Source organism: Phocoena phocoena, chromosome 19 (genome assembly GCF_963924675.1).
Source record: "Phocoena phocoena chromosome 19, mPhoPho1.1, whole genome shotgun sequence".
In the NCBI taxonomy this organism is placed as follows: domain Eukaryota; kingdom Metazoa; phylum Chordata; class Mammalia; order Artiodactyla; family Phocoenidae; genus Phocoena; species Phocoena phocoena.
The window spans coordinates 20,605,786-20,627,120 of NC_089237.1; the positions used below are offsets into that span (position 1 = coordinate 20,605,786).

General features: G+C 55.1%; 1 protein-coding gene across 1 annotated transcript; it reads left to right on the top strand.

Annotated features, from left to right (window-relative positions):
* The first annotated feature begins 12,442 nt into the window (after positions 1 to 12,442).
* Positions 12,443 to 20,252, top strand: NR1D1 (nuclear receptor subfamily 1 group D member 1). The gene is made up of 8 exons (XM_065897256.1): positions 12,443 to 13,005; positions 15,739 to 16,074; positions 16,371 to 16,459; positions 16,557 to 16,701; positions 17,047 to 17,690; positions 17,982 to 18,167; positions 18,902 to 19,112; positions 19,765 to 20,252. The coding sequence occupies exons 1-8, from the start codon at positions 12,975 to 12,977 to the stop codon at positions 19,962 to 19,964; spliced, it is 1,842 nt and encodes a 613-aa protein (XP_065753328.1). The 5' UTR covers positions 12,443 to 12,974; the 3' UTR covers positions 19,965 to 20,252.
* Positions 20,253 to 21,335: the final 1,083 nt, after the last annotated feature.

Genomic DNA, 21,335 nt, shown 5'->3' on the forward strand with positions numbered 1-21,335 from the left:
TCGTCACCAAATGGATCAAATGAGTTTTCATAAACATGCTGTTTTGCAGAAAAAAAAAAAAAGATGAGGCAAATTCAAGAGGAAGGATATCATTTTAAGGAACTGCTTTGGGGGCTTCCCTGGTGGCTCAGTGGTTAAGAATCCGCCTGCCAATGCAGGGGACACGGGTTTGAGCCCTGGTTCAGGAAGATCCCACATGCCGCAGAGCAACTAAGCCCATGCGCCACAACCACTGAGCCTGCGTGAGCCTGCGTGCCACAACTACTGAAGCCCGTGTGCCTAGAGCCCGTGCTCTGCAAAAAGAGAAGCCACCGCGGTGAGAAGCCCGCGCACTGCAACAAAGAGTAGCCCCCGCTCACCCCAACTAGAGAAAGCCCCCGCGCAGCAACGAAGACCCAACACACCCAAAAATAAATAAATTAATTAATTAGAAAAAAAAAGAAAACTGCTTTGGAGGTGGAGTTGGGTAGAGTTTTAATCCCTAGCTGCAAAGTTGGTTACCTCTACTCCATTTCCCCTAGACTTCTTCATGATGCTGGCAGAGCTCTCTGAGATCCCCAAATACCACCCGAGTTCTTCAGTTACGGGCGGGATGATGGGAACGTGGCCTCTCCTAGGGTGAGCGTTCTGCTTCTTGCCTCCTCCGTCACCTCCTCTTCCCCAACGACACTGGAAACAGTTCTTCCTCTCTGGGCTCAGTTTCCTCAAGCTGCAAATTACTTCCAGAATGGAGAATACTCCTCTCTCAACGTTGGGAACATTTGTCCTGGATGGGAAGAGCCCTGGGAGATCATGATGAAGGAAGGGGGAGAGGGCAGGACAGCAAAAATTAGTCCAGCGGGAAGGCTTGATGCAGAGCAAGGGGACTAAAGAGGAAAAGCTAGAAAATAGGTTAAGTGAAGCTAAACAGAGGAACTGTTTTCGTTGGGACAAATTCTGACCGGGTCTTTGTCCACTTTCCGCCCCACTCCCTTTCCCCACATGAGATGTGGTGTTGAGAGATGCGGTAGGAAATTGGGGTGACGGAAGTTATGTGGTTGGAGGCTGACTAGGAGAAAGGGTTGTACATCAGGTAGTGATCAGAGAAGGAAGGGTAGGGAAGGGTAAATTTAAAATCAGAATAGTTGGGTGCCATTTGTCCCTCCAAAGTCACAGAGGTCATGAATAGTAGATAGCCCAAGAACTACAAATCTTGGGGCACAAACAAGGGGACTTCCATTGTAGCCAAGAAGCACACCACCCAGGGGCATGTTAAAGAGAGATGTGTCAAAGGGAATGGGAGGAGTCCTAAGGCACCTATTTTCAAGGGAAACAGCTCCAAAGCAATCAAGCTAGAACGTTAAGGACTAGGGACACTTGCTCTCCTATAACTCAGCATCTGTCAGCGCTCTCATTACCAGGTGCTATTTCCAGAGTCCTGGGTCTAGTGGAGGAAAAGGGAGGGGCCCTGGTGGAGAGACAGAGGGAGACCCGATGGGCTCCTCCCCCAGCCCAGCTGCAGTTCTAGATTCTCGCCACTCGGGGGCTCCCGAGCTCAATCACAGTCCCAGAGTTAGGGACGGGGACGGGGATGGGGACGGGGAAGGGGGAGGGGGCGGGGAGAGAGAGAGAGAGCCTTCAGAGGACAGTTTGGGACGTCAGTGGTGACCCTGAGCAGAGAGGTGACTTAGGGGACATTTGCTCTGAAGCTGCAGACCCTTCGCATGGCCATTGGGAAGACATCCAGCCTCAGCCCTTCTCTCGTGGGACTGGGACTAGTTCCCCACCTCTTACCCTCCGAGGTCATTTCCTCCCCTGCGCGTTTCCTTCCCCTCCCCCATCCTTGTGGTAGGAACACCACCGCCATCCCCCACAGCCTGTCAGAGTCCTGAGGAATGCTCTCACCCTGGCTGGGTGCCAAGCTCTGGACTTCCTGGGCTTTGGGGTGGGGCTTGGCCAAGGGGAAGCCCTTTGGACAGGAGAGCCACCCAATCCTGCATAGCCTGCTTTCGCGCGCTCTCTCCGTGTCTCTCTCTCCCTCCGCCCTCCCCCCCCCACCCCGCCCCCCGGCCCCAAGCAAAAGGCTCATCTATCATTCTCTGTCACCATCACCTAATTTCCTACCCCCACAATAGGATTTCCTTGCCAGGGCAAAACATCCACAATATGGAGACGGTGGCCATCCTAAACACTGGTTTATAGTGAGAGAGGCGGAAAAAACCTATTACAGAACCTGCCTTCCCTGTTGCAGAAGGCATGTAGCTGGAAGGAGTGGTTCAGCTGCCAGGTCCTGAAGGTAAGGGTTTTGTAAGCGGTCATTTGGCCCTGGGGCTCCTTCTGGATCCTCCTCAAGACCACTGGGTCTAAGGAAGTACGTCTCTCTGTAGTAAAGCTTGGGAGTGAATTTCTGCATATCTGACTACCTCTGCTCACTCTCCATGTTCCTGAAATAAATCAGCTGAAATCTGAACTTGCTGGTCTACATCAAGGCCAAGGAAATCTTTCCACCCAGCCGACTGGGATGGGTTCAGCGAGAATGGGGAACAGGTAGAAACTACTCCCAGATCTAATGAATAGAGACCAGGCCTGTCAGAGGCCTCTGCCTCCTCTCCAAGGGGTCACTGCTCAGAAATGTTTTTGCATTGAGGGGGTTGGAGAATCTTCTGATATTGTCCACAAGTGACAAAGTGAGAACTCAGTCCTGTGGCATCCCCTGCCTCGCGGTCCCTCGGTGCAGATTTTGCAGACTGTCTACCTGAAGTCATCATCTGTAGACCTGTGCCAGATTCCCAAGTTCCTATCTTGAAATCTCAGCCCCCTACACCCAGGGCCTAGAGGAGAGCCGATGTAGGTCACTGCAGCTGAGCCTGCGGGGCTGTTTGCTCCTTGAGCGCAGAGCCTTTCAGGCACAGAGAGGAAACCTTGCAGAGAAGTGAGAGAAAGCGCTCTGTAACAGAGGAAAGCATTCCTCAAAAAATGAAGCATGGAGAGGCCAGGAGTCAACTGGTCGCACCTGAGACAGTGATGGGAGCTCTGCTCCTAAGAGGCTGCATGTGATGGAGGAGGAAAAGGGAGAGGAGAGGGGCTGAGCATGGCCCCCTCCCTGGCTTTGCCTCCCATGCCCCACCCTTGCTCTCTTTGCCTGTGTAAGGGAACCCTTCTGATCTACTGTCCATCCCCCATTCTCCAGTCGCCTTGCTTTCAAGGCTTAGATTTCATTCTCTGGAGCCTTTGTGACTTGCCTCAGAGACCCTCTGCTTCCTCTGGTCACAGTTTCTGTGTCTCAGGAAGCTAGAGTAGGCCAGGGTTGTCCCCACCCGCCCCATTGAAAGACTCTTCCTGCTTGTTATCTGTTAAACTCATTTTGCCCAGGGTACTTCCAACCCTCTGGGGCCTCATTTCTTTTCTTGGCTCTCCCTACCCGCCAAGATCCCAAGGAGTGTGTGTTTTTGTGTACATGCATGGTGCCCATACTGTCTTGGTTTTGCATGGGGTGTCAAGGACCTATGGCTGTAATGAGCTTGGGGTCCTCATGGCCGGGAAAAATAGACAAGGGACCAATTTCTACCTCTAGACTCAAAACAATTTAAACCACAATCAATTGTTCTGCAGGAGTCTCAGGACAGGAAGAAAAGTAGGGAAGATGGAGAAAGGATAAATAATCAGTCTTAGCATTCTCTTCCCCTCATTCTTCCCCTCAAACCCTGACCCTCCCCTTTTGCGTCTCAGCTACTTATCCTCCTACTACTCGTTTGCTCTCATTCCCAGAATCCCTGCACACAGTAGGCACTCAATAAATGCTTTTTACACCGAGTCAAACTGAATCCGCTTATGCTCTCTGGCTAAACTTTGAGATGAAAAAGCACAAAAGGAGAAGGTAGACCCTCTCCAGATCCTGGGCTAGATTCTCCTACAGGACTGATTGCTAGGGAACAGAGACCCAGAGCAGTGGTTCTCCTGCATCAGAATCACCGGCAGAGCTGGGTGAAACTCAGATCGCCGGGCTCTACCGCCAGAGTTTCTCATTCAATGGGCCGGGATGGAGCCTGAAAATTTGCATTTCTAACAGGTGCCTGGGTGATGCTGACCCCTCCACTAATCCTGAGAATCACTGTCTTAGGGAACCACAGCCCCTCACCCCAGTGCTCACCATGGGGACCTGGTTCGTCCCAATGTCATATAGTTTAGGAGGAAGGAACAGGTGAGAATTGGGAACACGTGACTCCTGCTCAGTCCTCCACGCCAACACCTACAGGGATCCCAGAAAGATAGGGCAAGGGTGAGCAGAAGTCGGTCTCCGATTGATTAGACGTTCTCTTTTTAAATAGTCCGTCGACTCCATCCTTTTTTAAAGTCACTTCCCAAAACATGTTTTGCAGCAGCAACAGAGCACTAGGAATTTCCTGTGGCGAGGCAGCGCCAGCATGGGGAGGGGAGAGGCCTTGCTGAGCGAGCGCCTTCCCTTGGCTCGGGCAGGGCCACGTGCCCCACCCCCTCGCTTGCACATGTCTGCACCGCCACCGCCGCAGCAGCCGGGCTGTTTATGAGCGAGTTGTTGTGGTAGAAATGGAGCAGGCTGCACATGCCCGGGCCATGTGACCCCAGCAGCCCGCGTGAGCCTCGAGTCGGCACAGACACACACACTCGGCCCTGTCCTCCACCGGCTGGAGAAACAGGAGGAAAGATGGGGAAGGAGTGAAAGGGCACTGGGCTCCCTTCCCCCTGTCTCCTGGCTCTTTATTCTGCTTCTGTCTCCTCTGTCTCTCCCAAGCCACCAGGAGAGGAAACACCCAGGAAAGGAACATGGTTTCCCCAGGCATATTCTCCTCCCAGGCAGCCCCTTGGCATTTACACAACCCAGAGCCCTAAGCCCCAAATGAACAAAGGACCTCCCCAAGCCAAGAGCACAGAATGCCAGCCCCAGTCCTCCAGCTGATGTGCTAATGGCAGCCCAGAGCCAAGACTTGGTTTCCCTGCAGCCTGGGCTCCCCAAATCGGGCCGCCTGGTCCCCTCTTTCTAGGAAGGAGGATGCTGCACAGAGATGCAGTGAGTGCCCGGTCCAGAATTAGAACCAGGAGTGTTCAGGGATTTGTGGGGTCAGGGACTGGAAGCAAGGATTCTTTCTGCAGCAGTGAGTGGTCTGTGGGGTTAGTGGACAGGAAGGGCAAAATCCCTCTGCCAACTGGGGATAGGGAAGAGCTGAGGGATGGGGTGGGGATGGGGGGTGAGATCTGGAAGAACACAAACTCTGTCCAGCTGGAGAACAAACTCTTCCTTGTGACGCGAGAGACAAGCTCAGCCTCCATCCCTCATGGAAGTGTCCCCTCTCATCCATCTGGCCCTCCCAGCCCCTTAGAGACCTCTGTCAGCACTCTAACCCCAGATCCCTGCTTCCAGCCCTCTGCTCCGGCCCCCCACCCGTGACCCTGTTTCTGAGCAGCAGTGCCTCTTGCTGGGATGTGAGACTGTGCTGGAGTCAGGCGGACAGTAGGTTAGCAGGAACAAGCAAATGAAAGGAGCACGACCCACATTTCCTCACCGCACCAAAACTTCGCAGATCCTGCATTGCAGAGCTAGCGCTTTTTTTTTTTTTTTTAATTCTCCACTGGGCCCCTACACGCGTCTGCATTTTTGCAACCAGTACAGATTTTTTTTTCAGGGTGCAAACTGCGCATTCTAATGAGCCAAAGCTCCTTCCCGCGGCATTGAAAATCTCTGGCAAATTGCTTCTCCCCACCCCCACCCCCAATTTAGAAAAGGAGGAGGGATCCCAAATTTGTGAAGTCGCATCCTCCCTTTCTCCTTCCCCTGCTCCCCTCCCCCAACATACTGCAGTCTTTCCAGCCCAACTAACAGCTGCAGACCAGGGGAGAGGGACGGGAGGTGGGAAAAATCAGCCTTGTTCCTCCTTTCCACTCAGACTGAGCTGGCGGGGGGCGGGGTTGCTTTTTTCCTGGGCAACCCGTTGCATCCCTCTTTCCCTCCCCATCCCAGCCAGTGTTTATGTAAGCCTCCCAGAAGCTACACACAGCCCCTAATGCCTGCCCAGGCCGCAGCTCCTCCAAGGTCCGTCCTGCTCACGAGGACTGTCATGAGCCTCCGGCCTCCCCAGGCAGCTGCATGGAGATCTGCAGAGGCCCAAGGAATGAGGAGATGTTGGACACAGAGGGGGTTTGAGATGGAGCTTGGGGTAAGGGATGGCGATGGGGACAGGCACACAGGTATGCCAGCCTCACCACTCCCCATACATTCCCCTGCATCTTAGTCCTACAGAGGCTCAAGGACAGCCAAGGGGCAGGTGCAGGGACCTGGAAGGTGACACCACCCGTGGGCTCCAGCAGCAGCAAAGCAAAGGTTGGACAGGATGGCCTTGCCATAGCATGTGCTGGATGTCACTGCCCCCCAATCCGGGAGGAGGAACCCCATGCCAGAAAGTGGGCACTCTGGGGCTTAGTTTTCTCCTGCCAAGGGCAGTCCATGTCACCTCCTTGATCCTGTAATTTTGCTGGGATCCTGGGCTCAGAGAGGGGAACCCAAAGGAGGATTCCCCAAAGCATCTGCTGAAGAAGCACTGACCCAGGATGGTGGGTGGCTTTCAGAGGGCTGTTTTCAAAAATGCTCATCTCTCAAGCAGGTAAATGGGGAAGAAGGATGTTGTTTCCTTATGGCTTTTTTTTTTTTAATAAATTTACTTTATTATTTATTTTTGGCTGCATTGGGTCTTCGTTGCTGCATGCTGGCTTTCTCTAGTTGCAGAGAGCGGGGGCTGGACTTCGTTGTGGTGTGCGTGCTTCTCATTGCGGTGGCTTCTCTTGTTGCGGAGCACGGGGTCTAGGCGCGCGGGCTCTAGAGCACAGGCTCAGTAGTTGTGGCACACGGGTTTAGTTGATCCGCGGCATGTGGGATCTTCCTGGACCAGGGCTCGAACCCGTGTCCCCTGCATTGGCAGGCGGATTCTTAACCACTGCGCCACCAGGGAAGTCCCTCCTTATGGCTTTTTATACAACTTGTGTCTGTCCTTGGTGGTCTTCCGTACTCTCATTTAACCAATCCATTCTTTTTTATTTTTAATTGAAACTTGTATTTGAAGTGTTAACAAGGAAGGAGAACTTTGGTTCACTGGAAAAGTCAATCGACTAAATGAATTATAAAGGTAAGCAAGTATGTAACAGGTCATTACTGGCAATGGGCCCATATTGATTGGTTCCTACCAAGGGGTACATGTAGATATGGTTCTCACCAAAGGGTCTGCATGCACAAGGCTCCCACGGGAGGGGGGCATCCACGCAACCCCCATTCATGTGGCCCCACCGAGGGTGTCTTCCAGCAAGATAGAGACCACACCACGCAACCAATCCTTTTTTTTTTTTTTTTGGTGGTACGCGGGCCTCTCACTGTTGTGGCCTCTCCCGTTGCAGAGCACAGGCTCCAGACACACAGGCTCACTGGCCACGGCTCATGGGCCCAGCCGCTCTGCAGCATGTGGGATCTTCCTGGACCGGGGCACGAACCCGTGTCCCCTGCGTCAGCAGGCAGACTCTCAACCACTGCGCCACCAGGGAAGCCCTACACCATGGCCCTTTAAGGGGCCCAGACCTATGTGTCCCTCTCCCTTTATCACCAGCTGCATATCCCAGAGTCACGGGGTCAGAGAAGAGAATTCGTATGCCTGCTTAAGTTACTCACTTCTGTAGCAATGTATGTGGAAGTTCGTTTTTTTTGTGTGTTTGTTTGCACCCTAATCTGGCCCCCTTCTACCTAACCAGAGGAGGGGAATGTAGGAGTGAGAGAGGGAGGAGTTTAAGGGAAGAAGAAATGAGGGTGGAGTTAGAGGTTCTGGGAAACTAAGGTACTTGTGGAGACAGGAGCAAGGGGTACTTCGGGCTTCCCCTTCTTGGTGACACACCTCATTTCCAGCACCGTCGTTGCTTAGGAAACACCAGGATGAGCTTGCAGCTCAGACATTCCACCCAGAGTAATCATTCTCTCAAGGAAGGGCAGTCTTGCTAGTGGGAAGAGTTTTACCCTCAGGCCTGGGGTTGAATTCCCAACATCGCCATCTTCATTGTGCCATTGATAGTAGTAGTTCCAAGAGACAGCTGGGGGAGCTTTAGCTCCTCCATAAGTGTCCATTAACTCCACCATTCTTTAATGTGACACCTTCTCAATCTTAAGCGCTTCACTTCAAATACAGCTTCAAGACAAGTTGCCTTGTCTCTGGAGCGTCCTGGGCAAGTTAATAAATGTTTCTAAGTCTCAGATTCCCCATCCCTAAATTAAGAATGAGGATTTTCCTGGTGGCACAAGTGATTAAGAATCCGCCCGCCAATGCAGGGGACACGGGTTCGAGCCCTGGCCCGGGAAGATCCCACATGCCGCGGAGCAACTAAGCCTGTGCGCCACAACTACTGAGCCTGCACTCTAGAGCCCGCAAGCCACAACTACTGAAGCCCGCGCGCCTAGAGCTCGTGCTCCGCAACAAGAGAAGCCACCACAATGAGAAGCCCGCGCACTGCAACGAAGAGTAGCCCCCGCTCGCCGCAATTAGAGAAAACCCGCGTGCAGCAACAAAGACCCAACGCAGCCAAAAATAAATAAATAAATTTTAAAAATAAATAAACTAAGAATGAGACCTACAGCATAGGGCTGTCGTGGACGTTCAATGAAATGATGTGTGTAACGCACTTAGCCCGGTACCTGGCATAAAGTTGGTACTTAATACATATTTATTACTTCCTTTCCTTGGAAAAAGGAGTAGTGAGGTAAAGATAGAATCTGAGACAAAACACATCCATGGAACCCAGGCTTGGAGCATACCTCACCCTCCCTTTTTCTATCACCCCCAGAGAAAAAATTAATTCGGACTTTAACCCTTCCTACTTAATTCTCCTGAAATTCTCCCCAAGACATCAAAGCTTTTGGTGGGTTAGGGAAAGCTGGCTGGTCTTTCAGAGAACAGAAAAAGGATCTAGGAGGGCTGGGAATGAGTCTCTCCCAGGCCCAGGGCTTGCTGCCTGGGTCTGGGGCATTCCCAGGCAAACCCATTGCCTGGGTTTCTGTCCTGGGTTTGCATCACCTGGGCAGGCAGGTTATTTTCCTGGGGCAGTGGTTCGTTCCGTGAGAAAGGAGCGGGGAAGGAAGGCACTTCCTTCCTACTGAAGGCTGACCTGGTTTCCAGCAAGGACCCACCCCGGTCAGTCAGTCAGTCAAGCAGTCAGCCCAAGATTTAGGCCACCCAGGATTTGCACAGGGTGTTGCCTTGTTACCCAGAGCATCCTACCGATGAGGAAAATAGGTCTTGGATCAAACACACACATCCACACACATTCTTGCCATTCACACTCACACACTCACACATGCAGTCTCTCGTTCATAATCCTAGGATCACACTCTGGCCAGAGCTTGGAGCTCTCACTCTCCTCTCTTCCTCTACCCTATCTCTGCTGTCCTCCCCAGACCAAAGAAATTCAAGAGAAGTTAACACATAGTTGGAAACATATACACACACACGGGATTCCACCCGGCCCCTAAATGGTGAGGTCAGTCTAGAATCCCAGACTCTGAGGAATCTGAGCAGAAGTGTGGGCCACATGGAGCCAGGTGTGCTTTGCTGTGCTGGGTCTTGGATATGCATCCATTCCCCATGGTTCTATCTGGGCACTGTTTATTAAGGGTCCAAGTTGTTCTTGGGCTGAATTTCGCTATGGGAGATATGGTACGTGAGCACGCACAGGTGTGTGTGTGTGTGTGTGTGTGTGTGTGTGTGTGTGTATAGAAGTGAACTGGAATGTCCAGCTGGCAGGAGGGGTGGGAGGCCGTGTTGAGATACACCTGTTGTCTTAGGTCAAGGTTGAGGTCATAGAGAGGCCAAAGCTAGATTCTATTCCGGGTCCCCAAAGGCCAGACAACCCAGCCTTTTCTCCCTCCATTTGGTGGCTCTTAGTCCCATAGTCTCTGTCCTTCTCCCAGCAGCTGTTGACAGAGAGAGGAGCAGGATGGATAGACAGAAGCTTCTGGAGCCAAGGGAGAGTCCTGCCTCGTCATTATTCTGTATCCTTCTCTCCAGTTGTAGAAGGAAGATCCCAAAGTTACTTCTTTGTCAGGGAGCAAAGGAGGGGCCCTATAAGAAGTGCAGAGGAAGGAGGGCGCAGAAGTAACCCCCCTCCTTTGCCTCCTCCCTCCCAGCCTCCGCCTTCGTACCTCACACAGACTGCAAAACAACCCAGCTTCTTGCCAAGAGTCAGGCTGACTGCATTTCAGCTCTGGCTGCCTCTGCTTCCTCCTCCCTCTCACTGGCTGTAAACTCAGGGAGGGAGTCTTGACCCCTGCCCTCCCCGAACAGGGATAAACACCAGCAAGTAGAACAAGGGGTGGGCAGGGTGACCGCAACAGCAAGCAGAACTGTAGCTGCCTAACAGGGCAACGAAAGGGAGTGTGCTGACGGGGGTGCTGGGCTGGTGGGGAGCTAGCCGTCATACCAAGGTCCCTGATTTTGAGTCTAGCCCTGGCAGGTCCCTGGGCTCTGGCCCTGGCCCTGGCTCTGATGGAGACTCAGGAAGGGCGCAGAGAGCATGCAGTGCCGGACATGACAGCTCACCTCCCAGTTTTCCCTCCAGAGCCCAGCAGGAGGAGGGAGAGGGGGTGGAGGCTGAGTTCAGAACCAAGTTTTCCTGAAAAGCCTCTTTCCTTGTCTGTCCTAGCCCCTCCCAGGTCCTCCCACCCTCTGCTGCAGCTTCCCAGCTCTGGGCCAAGGGGCCAGGGCAGGCCAGGGAAGAGCCCACTGCCCTCTCTCTCCCACTGTTCTTGGGGGCAAGGGAACAAAGCTAAAGCCCAGGCCGTTCTAGGGAGCCCATCTGTCTTCCCCTGGGAGTCAGAGGGCCAGCGAGTGGTCAGGCCAGCTGCCCAGCCGCCTCCCCTTCAGTCATCTTCACAGTCCTCTCTGCTTACTTCCTCACCACCCAGCTTACTCCTTCCTTGGTGTCCACACGCTTCCTTTTCTTTACTTTTTCGGTAGCTGTTTCCAGGCATCCATCAATGCTGTCCCAGGACCTATCTGTGAACAAGTGGAGAAGGGCTTCCTGTGTGGGAAAAAAAAAGACAAAAAAAACACCCTCCCTAGGAGCAGTGGGACTGAGGAGGGACTAGCAGGAAGCAGCAGGTGGCCCAGGTTCACTTGGCTGCTTCAAGAAGAGGCTCGCAGCTCTCCCCACAAGCCAAGTCCTCAAACAGGATAGACCTCGGGAAATACCTGGCATCCCAGTGGTTAGGACTCCCAGCTCTCACTGCCGAAGGCCCGGGTTCAATCCCTGGTTGGGGAATCCCACAAGCCACACGGCGAGGCCAAAAAAAAAAAAACCCCAAAACAGGATAGACCTTGACTGGAGACGCTTTTTCGCCAATGGGGCAGAGTTGCTCCTCTGAAGGGAGATGCGGGCTGTTTCTAACCCCTATTCAGCGTTTCACTTCCATGTCTGCCCACCTCCTTGATGGTGGTCAAATGAAACTAGCCATGGATGCCTGACCTTGGGCCAATCACTTCTTCTAAGACTCATTTTCCTCATCAGTAAAGGAGGGAGGGTTAAGATGGTCTTTGTGTTCCCTTCCGTGGAATCCACGCTACCCTGAAGCACTGAGGGTGGGGAGGGGGCTGTCACTCTGCCCCCAAGCCCTGCCTCACCTCTGGCCCCTTTAGGACTTCAAAGCACTTTCACCACAAAGTTCTCCTCCCTTGTCCTTTTTATTTCCTAGACAAAGGGAAATGACTCACCCCGAAGTCACCTTCAGTGGGTGGGGTGGTGTCATACACGCAAACAGGGAGTCCCCAGGGACATCCTCACCACGCCCCCCGCACCATGGCAACTCGTTTCCCTAGGGGAGTAGAATGGAACAGGGGCCACATTTCCTTTCCATCTCAGGACTTGGCTCTGCAGCAGAAGTTCAGCTTAAGCTCCTGACCGAGGGGATATTCCTACTTGTCATCTCTCTCGTGTCACCAGTAACTTCAAGGCGAAGTCAGTCCTGCAATCACGTGAAGCCCTCACGTTTGCAAGGTTTGCAGAAAGGGGCTGTTAGCTTTGATCTCCCAGGGAGCGGCCAAGCTTGCCAGCCGCTCCCCAGGAATTCACATGCCTCTGCCATACAGGCTTTCCAAACACGCCACCCTGACTCTCAGCGCACTCCACCCCACAAGGCTCTCAGCTCCTCCCCGGTTCCAGCAAGAGCTTTTGCGAGGCAGAAACGGGGAAATATACGCAGTCCGCCCACTTTGCCAATGGACTACATATCCCGACAGCCTTGGCTTTACGCAGGCGCACGGAACTCAACGTGCCTGCTGCTGGAAAAGTGTGTCACTGGGGCACGAGGCGCTCCCTGGGATCACATGGTACCTGCTCCAGTGCCGCGTGCGGCCCGGGAACCCTGGGTTGCTGGCGCCTGCGCAGAGCCCTCTGTCCCAGAGAAAAAGGCTGGGGCAAAAGGCCGTTGAGATTGGCAGAGTGAAATACTGCTGCCGAGGGAACGTAGCAGGGCACACGTCTCGCTTCTTTGCGCCTGGGTGCCCCGTTTCTCCCATCACGTACTTACTTCCTGACTGCAACCTCTCTCCCTCTGGGACTTTTGCACCGGGAGCTCCAGATTCCCTACCCTGCAGCGCTGCGGAGCCTTCAGGCAGTGGCACCCCGGGCACTGCAGAGACCCGACCCTCCTTGCTACCTTCTAGCCAGAACTACTGCAGGCTGATTCCCTCCGCCCCCTTCCCCCACACTCTCTTGCTTTTCCCATGCAAAGCCGACCTCCGTTGCCTCAGCGTCCTACCCTTCTGCAGGGCTGCAGTCGGCCACCCCAAGACCTTGCTGCAGGGTGCCTAGGATCCTTATCGTGAGCCGCGGGGTCCACTCCCCGTCCTCGGTCAGTTCCCAGGGGGCGACAGCGGCAATTGTAATCTCCAGTTTGTGTCAAGGTCCAGTTTGAATGACCGCTGTCAGCTGGTGAAGACATGACGACCCTGGACTCCAACAACAACACAGGTACTAAGATTCCTTTGCTACCATCATTCTTTCTCTGTCACTGTCTCCTCTCCTCCATCTACGTACGCCTTTGTAAGGAACTTTGTAAGGGACTGGAGACTCCCTCGGCCTGGGGATTTGCTAGCGTGATTGGGGGCCGTAGGCTGGGATTTCCGGAGTGGGTTGTTCGGCCTGGGAATGCGCCCGGAGGCACCCCACCATCACCCCTCAGAGCCCCTCTCTTTAGCCTGAAGGACTCGGATCGCGGGGAAGGAGGAAATGGAGAGCGGGTACGTGTGGTGAGATGAACAGTTTACAAGAACTGGGAGTTTTGGAGCAGTGCCCCGAAACGCCCCCATCTGTCCACCCCCTGCAGCTGTGGCATGCCTGGACTTCTCGGAAGGAGGACCCCCTCCTTCCCATCTTCCTCTTCCCTTAGTTCCTGCAGGCTCGAGGGAACTCGAGAAGCAGTGGGGCGACCTGGGTTCCAGGCAGGAGGGGCTGGGGGGATGGGTCGGATCTCACTGGTGAATCCTCAGTAGGGAGCGGCACTTGAGGAGCCCCACGAGTGGTGCTCTGCCCCAGGAAGGACACCCAGAGCGCCCCAGCAGCCCGGAGCGCTCACATGGCTGCGGAGCCGGGCCCACGTGCTGCGTTTGTTTTCATTCTGCAGAAGCCGTCGCCGCCACCCCATTGGCGGTTGCCTCCCGGCCCCATTACATAATGAGCTCCGCCCCCCCGTTGCCCCGGCAACGCGTGTACCCTTCTCTCCTCCCCTTAGTAGTCCTGACCCAGCTAGCGTGAGGGACCCAGCCCTAGACTGGGACCCCGGACGCCGAGGAGGGGCGGGGCTGGGGGCGGGGCTGCTGCTCCCGATTGACGGGAAGCGGAGAGGGCGGAACTTCGGGTTCTGGGGTTCCTCGTTGGGGAGCCACGTGCAAGAGGCACACGTGGAGCCGGGACGTGAGGCCGGCTGAGGGCCCGGCTCCCGCCCCGCCCCGCCGAGATCTGGGTGAAGCTGGGCTGACTCACCGCCCCCGCCTGCCTCCTTTTCCTGTCCGCCTGCCCGGCCCCCTCCTCCTTCCCCATAACCGATGCAGAGTAAGACAGAGCCATCCCTGACCTCTCGTGGCCTCATGTTTACACTCCTCAAGGGGACCTCACATCTAGCCACCCTTCTCCTCACTCTTTTCCTCTTTATTCTCTTTGCACCTGCCTCACCGTACTGCCTTTAGACTCAGCTTCTCCACATTACAAATTCTTTCTGTTCCCCAAGCATCTCGTTTCTTAGTCCTGCAAACACTGTCTTACGCCTACTCCCACCAAACAAGGAGCAGTTTGTCTCCTAAGGGCTTCCCGCAGAACAACTACATCCCAGAAACATAGCTGAAAGGATATTAAGTCTCTTTCATCTTTTTTTTTTTTTTTTTCTCCACAGAAAGGAAAACTGGGACCCAGAGAGGGGAGTTGATTTCCTCTGGGTCACAAATCAAGTTGGTGGTGATAGATCCAGATCTAAAACTAGACTCTTTTGAGTGTGCCCCACACTTCCAGGTGGAAGTCTCTTCGGATGAGTCTTACTTCTCTTTGGGGGATGGCTGAACTGGGTCAGGTTCATTTACCACCAAATAAATATCCCATTCCCCCACCTCAGCCCTGAAACTGTAGGAGCTGATCTATTGTGCAATTATTTTACAGGGAACTCGGTTCACCCTGACCAACCTTGAGCTATTTTAGGGTTGCTCTGCCCAGCTTAGTGTGTGTCAGTGGGTGAGCAAGACATGTGCCTCTGTAGACACGGTGGCATGCCCTGTGTCAGCTCACACGTGTCCTGGGATCCTCCCTCCTCCCACCCCATCCATGGCAGGCCATGCGAGGTACTTGGCAAAGGTGTGGCAGGCAGGTCACCTTCTTCTCCTGCTAATGCAATGGGAACACAGCCACCTGGTTGGCAATATAACTAGAGGGCCAAAGTCCCTGAATGGCCAGAGAGCCAAGGTCATTGTCACCAGGCAGAGAGATCTAGAAGGGGGAATTCCAAAGCCTTAGGCTGGACAGTTTGTCCTTCACTTCCAACTCCTGCAACTCATACTGTTAAGCCCTTCCTGGGTTCAGGGATAGAGTCCACTCTGACTCTTGATCTTGGAGGCCAGGGGAACAGTACCTTTGGAGAATACATCTTCCAGTTTTGAGGGAATGTGATTGTTTTGCTCTTGTAAGACCCCCACTCTCCTCACTGTTGGCTAGCTGCCCCTCCATGGTCTCATCACTGGAATGGTCTTGATATTAAAATCAGCAGCTGGTTTTTGTTCTTTTTTTTTTTGAAGCCTGGGCATTATGAATGGTTTTCAGCTGCTCATCCTATCCCGAGGTCAGCTGCTGACAATTAAGTCATTAGCTGCGGTTGATATTCTAAAGGAAGGCATCCAGGGCGGGGGGGTGGGGGGGTTGGTGCATATGTGAGATACTCGCAGAGCATCACAGAGGTCATGCCTCTAGAGAGGTAACTCACACGCCAGGCAGAAGCTGAGTGTACCTGCCAAGAGTTGCAGTGGTTGGTTGGCCATGTCTGGTATGTGTTGGGGAGTTGCTTATTGTGGCTCTTCTGGGGACTCCAGGATTAGGTGTTTCACGTGGTTAACTTCTGAGTATCCAACAGTGTTTTGGGAGGCAGGTGAGAGATGGGCAGAGTGCTGACCTAGGACCAAAGATATATGGCGGTTGACACGCCTTTCCCTTGGGTTCTCCTGCCAGGTGGCGTCATCACCTACATCGGCTCCAGCGGCTCCTCCCCAAACCGCACCAGCCCCGAGTCCCTCTACAGTGACAGCTCGAATGGCAGCTTCCAGTCCCTGACCCAAGGCTGTCCCACCTACTTCCCACCATCACCCACTGGCTCCCTCACCCAGGACCCAGCTCGCTCCTTTGGGAGCACTCCACCCAGCTTGGGTGACGATGGTTCCCCTTCTTCATCTTCCTCGTTGTCGTCATCCTCCTCCTTCTATAACGGGAGCCCCCCCAGGGGTCTACAGGTGGCCCTGGAAGACAGCAACCGAGTGTCCCCCAGCAAGAGCACCAGCAACATCACCAGTGAGTAAATTTCCAGCCGATCTGGGGGCAAGGGAAGGTGTCCAGGCTGAGGTGGGGAGTTGACATTCATGTGACACAGTTATTCCCAGGACCTACGCTGGCCTCAGGGATTTCTCCTAGAGTTGCACCAACTGCTGTCAGCCCTGTCTGCTCATTCGGGTGCCCCCTAGATACTGAAGCTCCTCCTCAGTTTCCCACCCCCCCCACCCCCGCCCAATCTCCAGCTCAGAAAACCTCCAGCTCTCTGGCCACTCAGAAACCTGCCCTGTTCACCCACTGCCCCTCTCTTCCCACAGAGCTGAATGGCATGGTGCTACTGTGTAAGGTGTGTGGGGACGTGGCCTCGGGCTTCCACTATGGCGTGCATGCCTGTGAGGGCTGCAAGGTGAGGCAGGGTGGGGGTAAGGGCAGGTGACCCTCTCCCACAGGACACATAGGCCCGGCCTAGACGGAGATGCTCACTAGCTGCCCCGGCTCCACAGGGCTTTTTCCGTCGGAGCATCCAGCAGAACATCCAGTACAAAAGGTGTCTGAAAAACGAGAACTGCTCCATCGTCCGCATCAATCGGAACCGCTGCCAGCAGTGCCGCTTCAAGAAGTGCCTCTCCGTGGGCATGTCTCGGGATGGTGAGGCAGCGCCGTGCCCACGAGCTCCCCTCTCCCTCCCCCTTTCTTCCCCTTGGAGGTTTCTGAATTAATCCCTCCCTTACGAAGGCCCAGTACTAGGCATCTCATTTGCATAGGGGATGCCCACATTTCATCGGGTCTCAGGTAAACACACACATCTTCCCCATTAGTCTCTCTGGTCACCTCTTACCGTAACGCCTACTTGGAAAACCCCCTCGATGGGTGTGGCCTTGTGGGTTTTATGTGGAACCCCAAGCTCTAAGGGGCTTGCCCTTTCAGGAGGAAGGAAGAGAAGCACGTGAGTGTGTATTAGAACTTCCTGACACTGCTCTCATCCTGTCACAGCTGTGCGTTTTGGGCGCATCCCCAAACGAGAGAAGCAGCGGATGCTGGCTGAGATGCAGAGTGCCATGAACCTGGCCAACAACCAGCTAAGCAGCCAGTGCCCGCTGGAGACCCCGCCCACCCAGCACCCCACCCCAAGCCCCATGGGCCCCTCACCACCCCCAGCCCCTGCCCCCTCACCCTTGGTGGGCTTCTCCCAGTTCCCACAGCAGCTGACGCCTCCCCGATCCCCAAGTCCTGAGCCCACAGTGGAGGATGTAATATCCCAGGTAGCCCGGGCCCACCGAGAGATCTTCACCTACGCCCATGACAAGCTGGGCACCTCACCTGGCAACTTAAATGCCAACCATGCCTCGGGCAACCCTCCAGCCACCACCCCACATCACTGGGAAAGTCAGGGCTGCCCGCCTGCCCCCAATGACAACAACATCATGGCCGCCCAGCGTCATAATGAGGCCCTGAACAGTTTACGCCAGGCTCCCTCCTCTTACCCTCCCACCTGGCCCCCTGGCCCTGCCCATCACAGCTGCCACCAGCCAAACAGCAATGGGCACCATCTGTGCCCCACCCACGTGTACCCAGCCCCAGAAGGCGAAGCACCTGCCAACAGTCTGCGGCAGGGCAACTCCAAGAACGTTCTGCTGGTGAGGGCACTGGGGGTGAAGCGGGCAGGGGACTGGGGAGACTGGATTGAGCACAGGGCCGCTGGGTGTGCCTGAAGGCTAGGTGCAGGGAGGATGCTCAGCCCTGCAGGAAGGGCTCTGCCTGGGAATCCCTGATCTCCAGCTGGCACCTGATTGCTACTTTACCTGAAAGACCCATCCTCCAACGCCACAACTCTAATCCAAGCAGAATCTGGGGCCCAGCACTGCTGGGGCAGCCTATCTGAGGCAGCCTGACTGATGCTCCCCTCCCCAAATTCTTTCCTCTTCCAGGCATGTCCCATGAACATGTACCCGCACGGACGCAGTGGGCGAACTGTGCAGGAGATCTGGGAGGATTTCTCCATGAGCTTCACGCCCGCTGTGAGGGAGGTGGTAGAGTTTGCCAAGCACATCCCTGGCTTCCGTGACCTTTCTCAGCACGACCAGGTCACCCTGCTTAAGGCTGGCACCTTTGAGGTGAGTGACCCTTTGTGCTCCCTGCTCTTGACCTTGGGAAGGATCCAGCAGAAAGGGTGTCTGGGGTGGGCAGGGGCTCTGAAACCTTACTCTTGACGGATGAAGGAAGGGGCAGAATCCCTCCCAGTCCTGCCTATGGATGGCTGGGACTTCTGTCATCTCAGCTGGGGTCTAATTACATCCTATTACCCTAAAATAACACTTTAGGGTACAGCGCTATTCCCGTTCTAGGCATGAGCACATTCACTTTGGTGAAGTGCCTTGCCCAAGGTCACAGGGAGCGACAAGGTTGAGACCCAGATTCAGGCTGGATTCCAAAGCCAGTGGGATGTTCCCCATCCTAACACCTGGCACCGCACCCCCCTCATTGCTTACTCAGAAACTAGCCCCAGTCTTGACTGAGAAATCTAAGGCAGCACCAGTAACCCTTTCACAAAACTTTAGGGGAGGGCTTCCCTGGTGGCGCAGTGGTTGAGAGTCCGCCTGCCGATGCAGGGGACATGGGTTCGTGCCCCGGTCCGGGAAGATCCCACATGCCGCGGAGCGGCTGGGCCCGTGAGCCACGGCCGCTGAGCCTGCGCGTCTGGAGCCTGTGCTCCGCGACGGGAGAGGCCACAACAGTGAGAGGGCCCGCGTACCGCAAAAAAACAAAAAAGAAAAAACAAAAAAAAACTTTAGGGGCAACTTGGCAATTGCTCCTCCCACTCCACCCAGGATGACTGTCCCCGCTTTAGGTGCTGATGGTGCGCTTTGCGTCGCTGTTCAACGTGAAGGACCAGACAGTGATGTTTCTGAGCCGTACCACCTACAGCCTGCAGGAGCTCGGTGCTATGGGCATGGGAGACCTGCTCAATGCCATGTTCGATTTCAGCGAGAAGCTCAACTCCCTGGCGCTTACCGAGGAGGAGCTGGGCCTCTTCACCGCGGTGGTGCTTGTCTCTGCAGGTAGGTCAGGCTCTCGCCTGAGCCTGACCCCGGGAGGAGGCGGACGCAGTTCAATTCAACACACCTTTTATGGAGTACCTACTCTAGGCCAGGCCCTGCACCCGGGCACTGGGGATACAGACATGATTCAGACACAGTCTAGCTCAGGAGACAGACTCATGCCCGACTAATTATAAAACAGTGAGATAAGTGTCACAGTAGAAGCATGAACCAAGGGCTCTGGAAGCACACACAACTATTTCTGCCTGGGGAGCTGGGGAAGGAGGTGACACTTGAGTGGGGCCTCAAAGGACAAGTAAAGATACTGCCAGGCAGAGAGAGGGGGAAGGGCATCCCAGGCAGAGGGAACTACAGAACAAAAAGCAAGGGAGCCTGGGCGTGTTTGGCCTGTTCAGGGAAGGAGAGCGGCCTGGCGGGGTGGGAGGGGGCCAGCCCTGCTGAGCCTGGGCTCCCAGGTCGCAGGCACCTCCTGCTCTTGGGTCAGAGGCCTAGGAGAGGGAGTCATGTTCCCCCTCCTCCTCCTTCCCCATCGGCCCTCTGAGGGGCTTCGGGGAGAGGCTGCATGGCCGCCGCCGCGTCCTCGCAGGCCTCCGGGTCCTCCTCGTCAGAGGAGCTCAGGGAGCCTGCCTCACTGCCGTCGTCTTCCCCACAGACCGCTCGGGCATGGAGAATTCCGCTTCGGTGGAGCAGCTCCAGGAGACGCTGCTGCGGGCTCTTCGGGCTCTGGTGCTGAAGAACCGGCCCTCGGAGACTTCCCGCTTCACCAAGCTGCTGCTCAAGCTGCCGGACCTGCGGACCCTGAACAACATGCATTCCGAGAAGCTGCTGTCCTTCCGGGTGGACGCCCAGTGACCCGCCCGGCCGGCCTTCTGCCGCTGCCCCCTTGTACAGAATCGAACTCTGCACTTCTCTCTCCTTTACGAGACGAAAAGGAAAAGCAAACCAGAATCTTATTTATATTGTTATAAAATATTCCAAGATGAGCCTCCGGCCCCCCGAGCCTTCTTGTAAATACCTGCCTCCCTCCCCCATCACTGAACCTCCCCTGCCTCCCCTATTTAAACCACTCTCTGCCCCCTCTTACTCTCTAGCCCCCCGATTTGTTCTATTCCTGTCTCAAATCCAGTAGTTCACGGCTGAGCTGGCTGCTGTGGTGTGTGCTCGTTCTGGGGGGCGGGGCGGAAACGTGGCCAAGGCTGGGGGCACACCTCTCCACCTGGTCAGTTTGTGGGGTGGGTCCTCTGGCCAGCAGATGGGAGGATACAGGGAAACAGCACACAAGTCTAAGGGGGGGGGGTGCCCAAGGGGATTATTTTCATCATATATTTATTACATAAATATATAGTAAAATAGACGAGCAACAATTACCATAAAAATATCTTTCTTTAAAATCCTGACCCAGAACACAACGGGGTGAAAAATCGCACAAAACAGACATACTGATTGTCAACGTGGGGCAGGAGTAGGAGCCCCCAAGTCACCCCTACTGGCCCCACCCCTCCCTGGGGAAGGGACCTACCTCCTTCCCTGTTTCTGGCCACAGCCCCCCCTCCCCCCACCCCAGCACCAGCTTCTCATACATTCAGTAGCGCCTGCAAGGAAGTGTCCCCCTCCTCCCACCCAGGAGCTCCCAGGGCAGGAATTACTGTCCCCCTTATGGACGGTGTCCGTGTCACACGCCCTGCCCTCTCCCAGCCCTGTAGACCCGCCACCAGGGGAAGGGGTAGGGGCTCCTCCACCCCCACCCTCCCCAAGTCTGAGCAGGGAGGAGGCTGGATGAGGTATGTGTGTTATGAGTGATGGGAGGGGGAATACTGAGATGGAGAGGCGGGTGGTGGGGGTGGGGTAGTGGTCATGGCTCTGGCACCCCCTTGTCCTGGCCTGGCACCCTCCTCCCACCGACGCTGCACCTGCTGCCCCACTCTGCCTGCCCTAGTGCCCCGGGCCAGTACTGGGGGAGGCATGCTGAGCACCCACGTCAAGGCCATCCCCCTCATTAGCACCAATGGCCCCCAGGAGAGGGCCCTGTCCCTCACTTCCAAAGCAGGGACTGGGACAGCTGCCTCTCTAGAGCAGGTGCGTGGCGCTCCTGAGTCCCCCCGGCTCCTCCCCCACCACGTGTACTTGCTCACACATTCACACAGAGAAAACGCACACATACACCCCACGTCACTGAGAGTGGGCGGAGGGGTCGGGGGTTACGGGGAGGAGTGGGGGATCACA

Bases quoted from the DNA above. Each gene is read 5' to 3' on its own strand.
- NR1D1 (XM_065897256.1), top strand. From the start codon at position 12,975: ATGACGACCCTGGACTCCAACAACAACACAG. The intron at 13,006-15,738 runs GTACTAAGATTC...TTCTCCTGCCAG, and splicing joins GGACTCCAACAACAACACAG to GTGGCGTCATCACCTACATC. The intron at 16,702-17,046 runs GTGAGGCAGCGC...ATCCTGTCACAG, and splicing joins CGTGGGCATGTCTCGGGATG to CTGTGCGTTTTGGGCGCATC.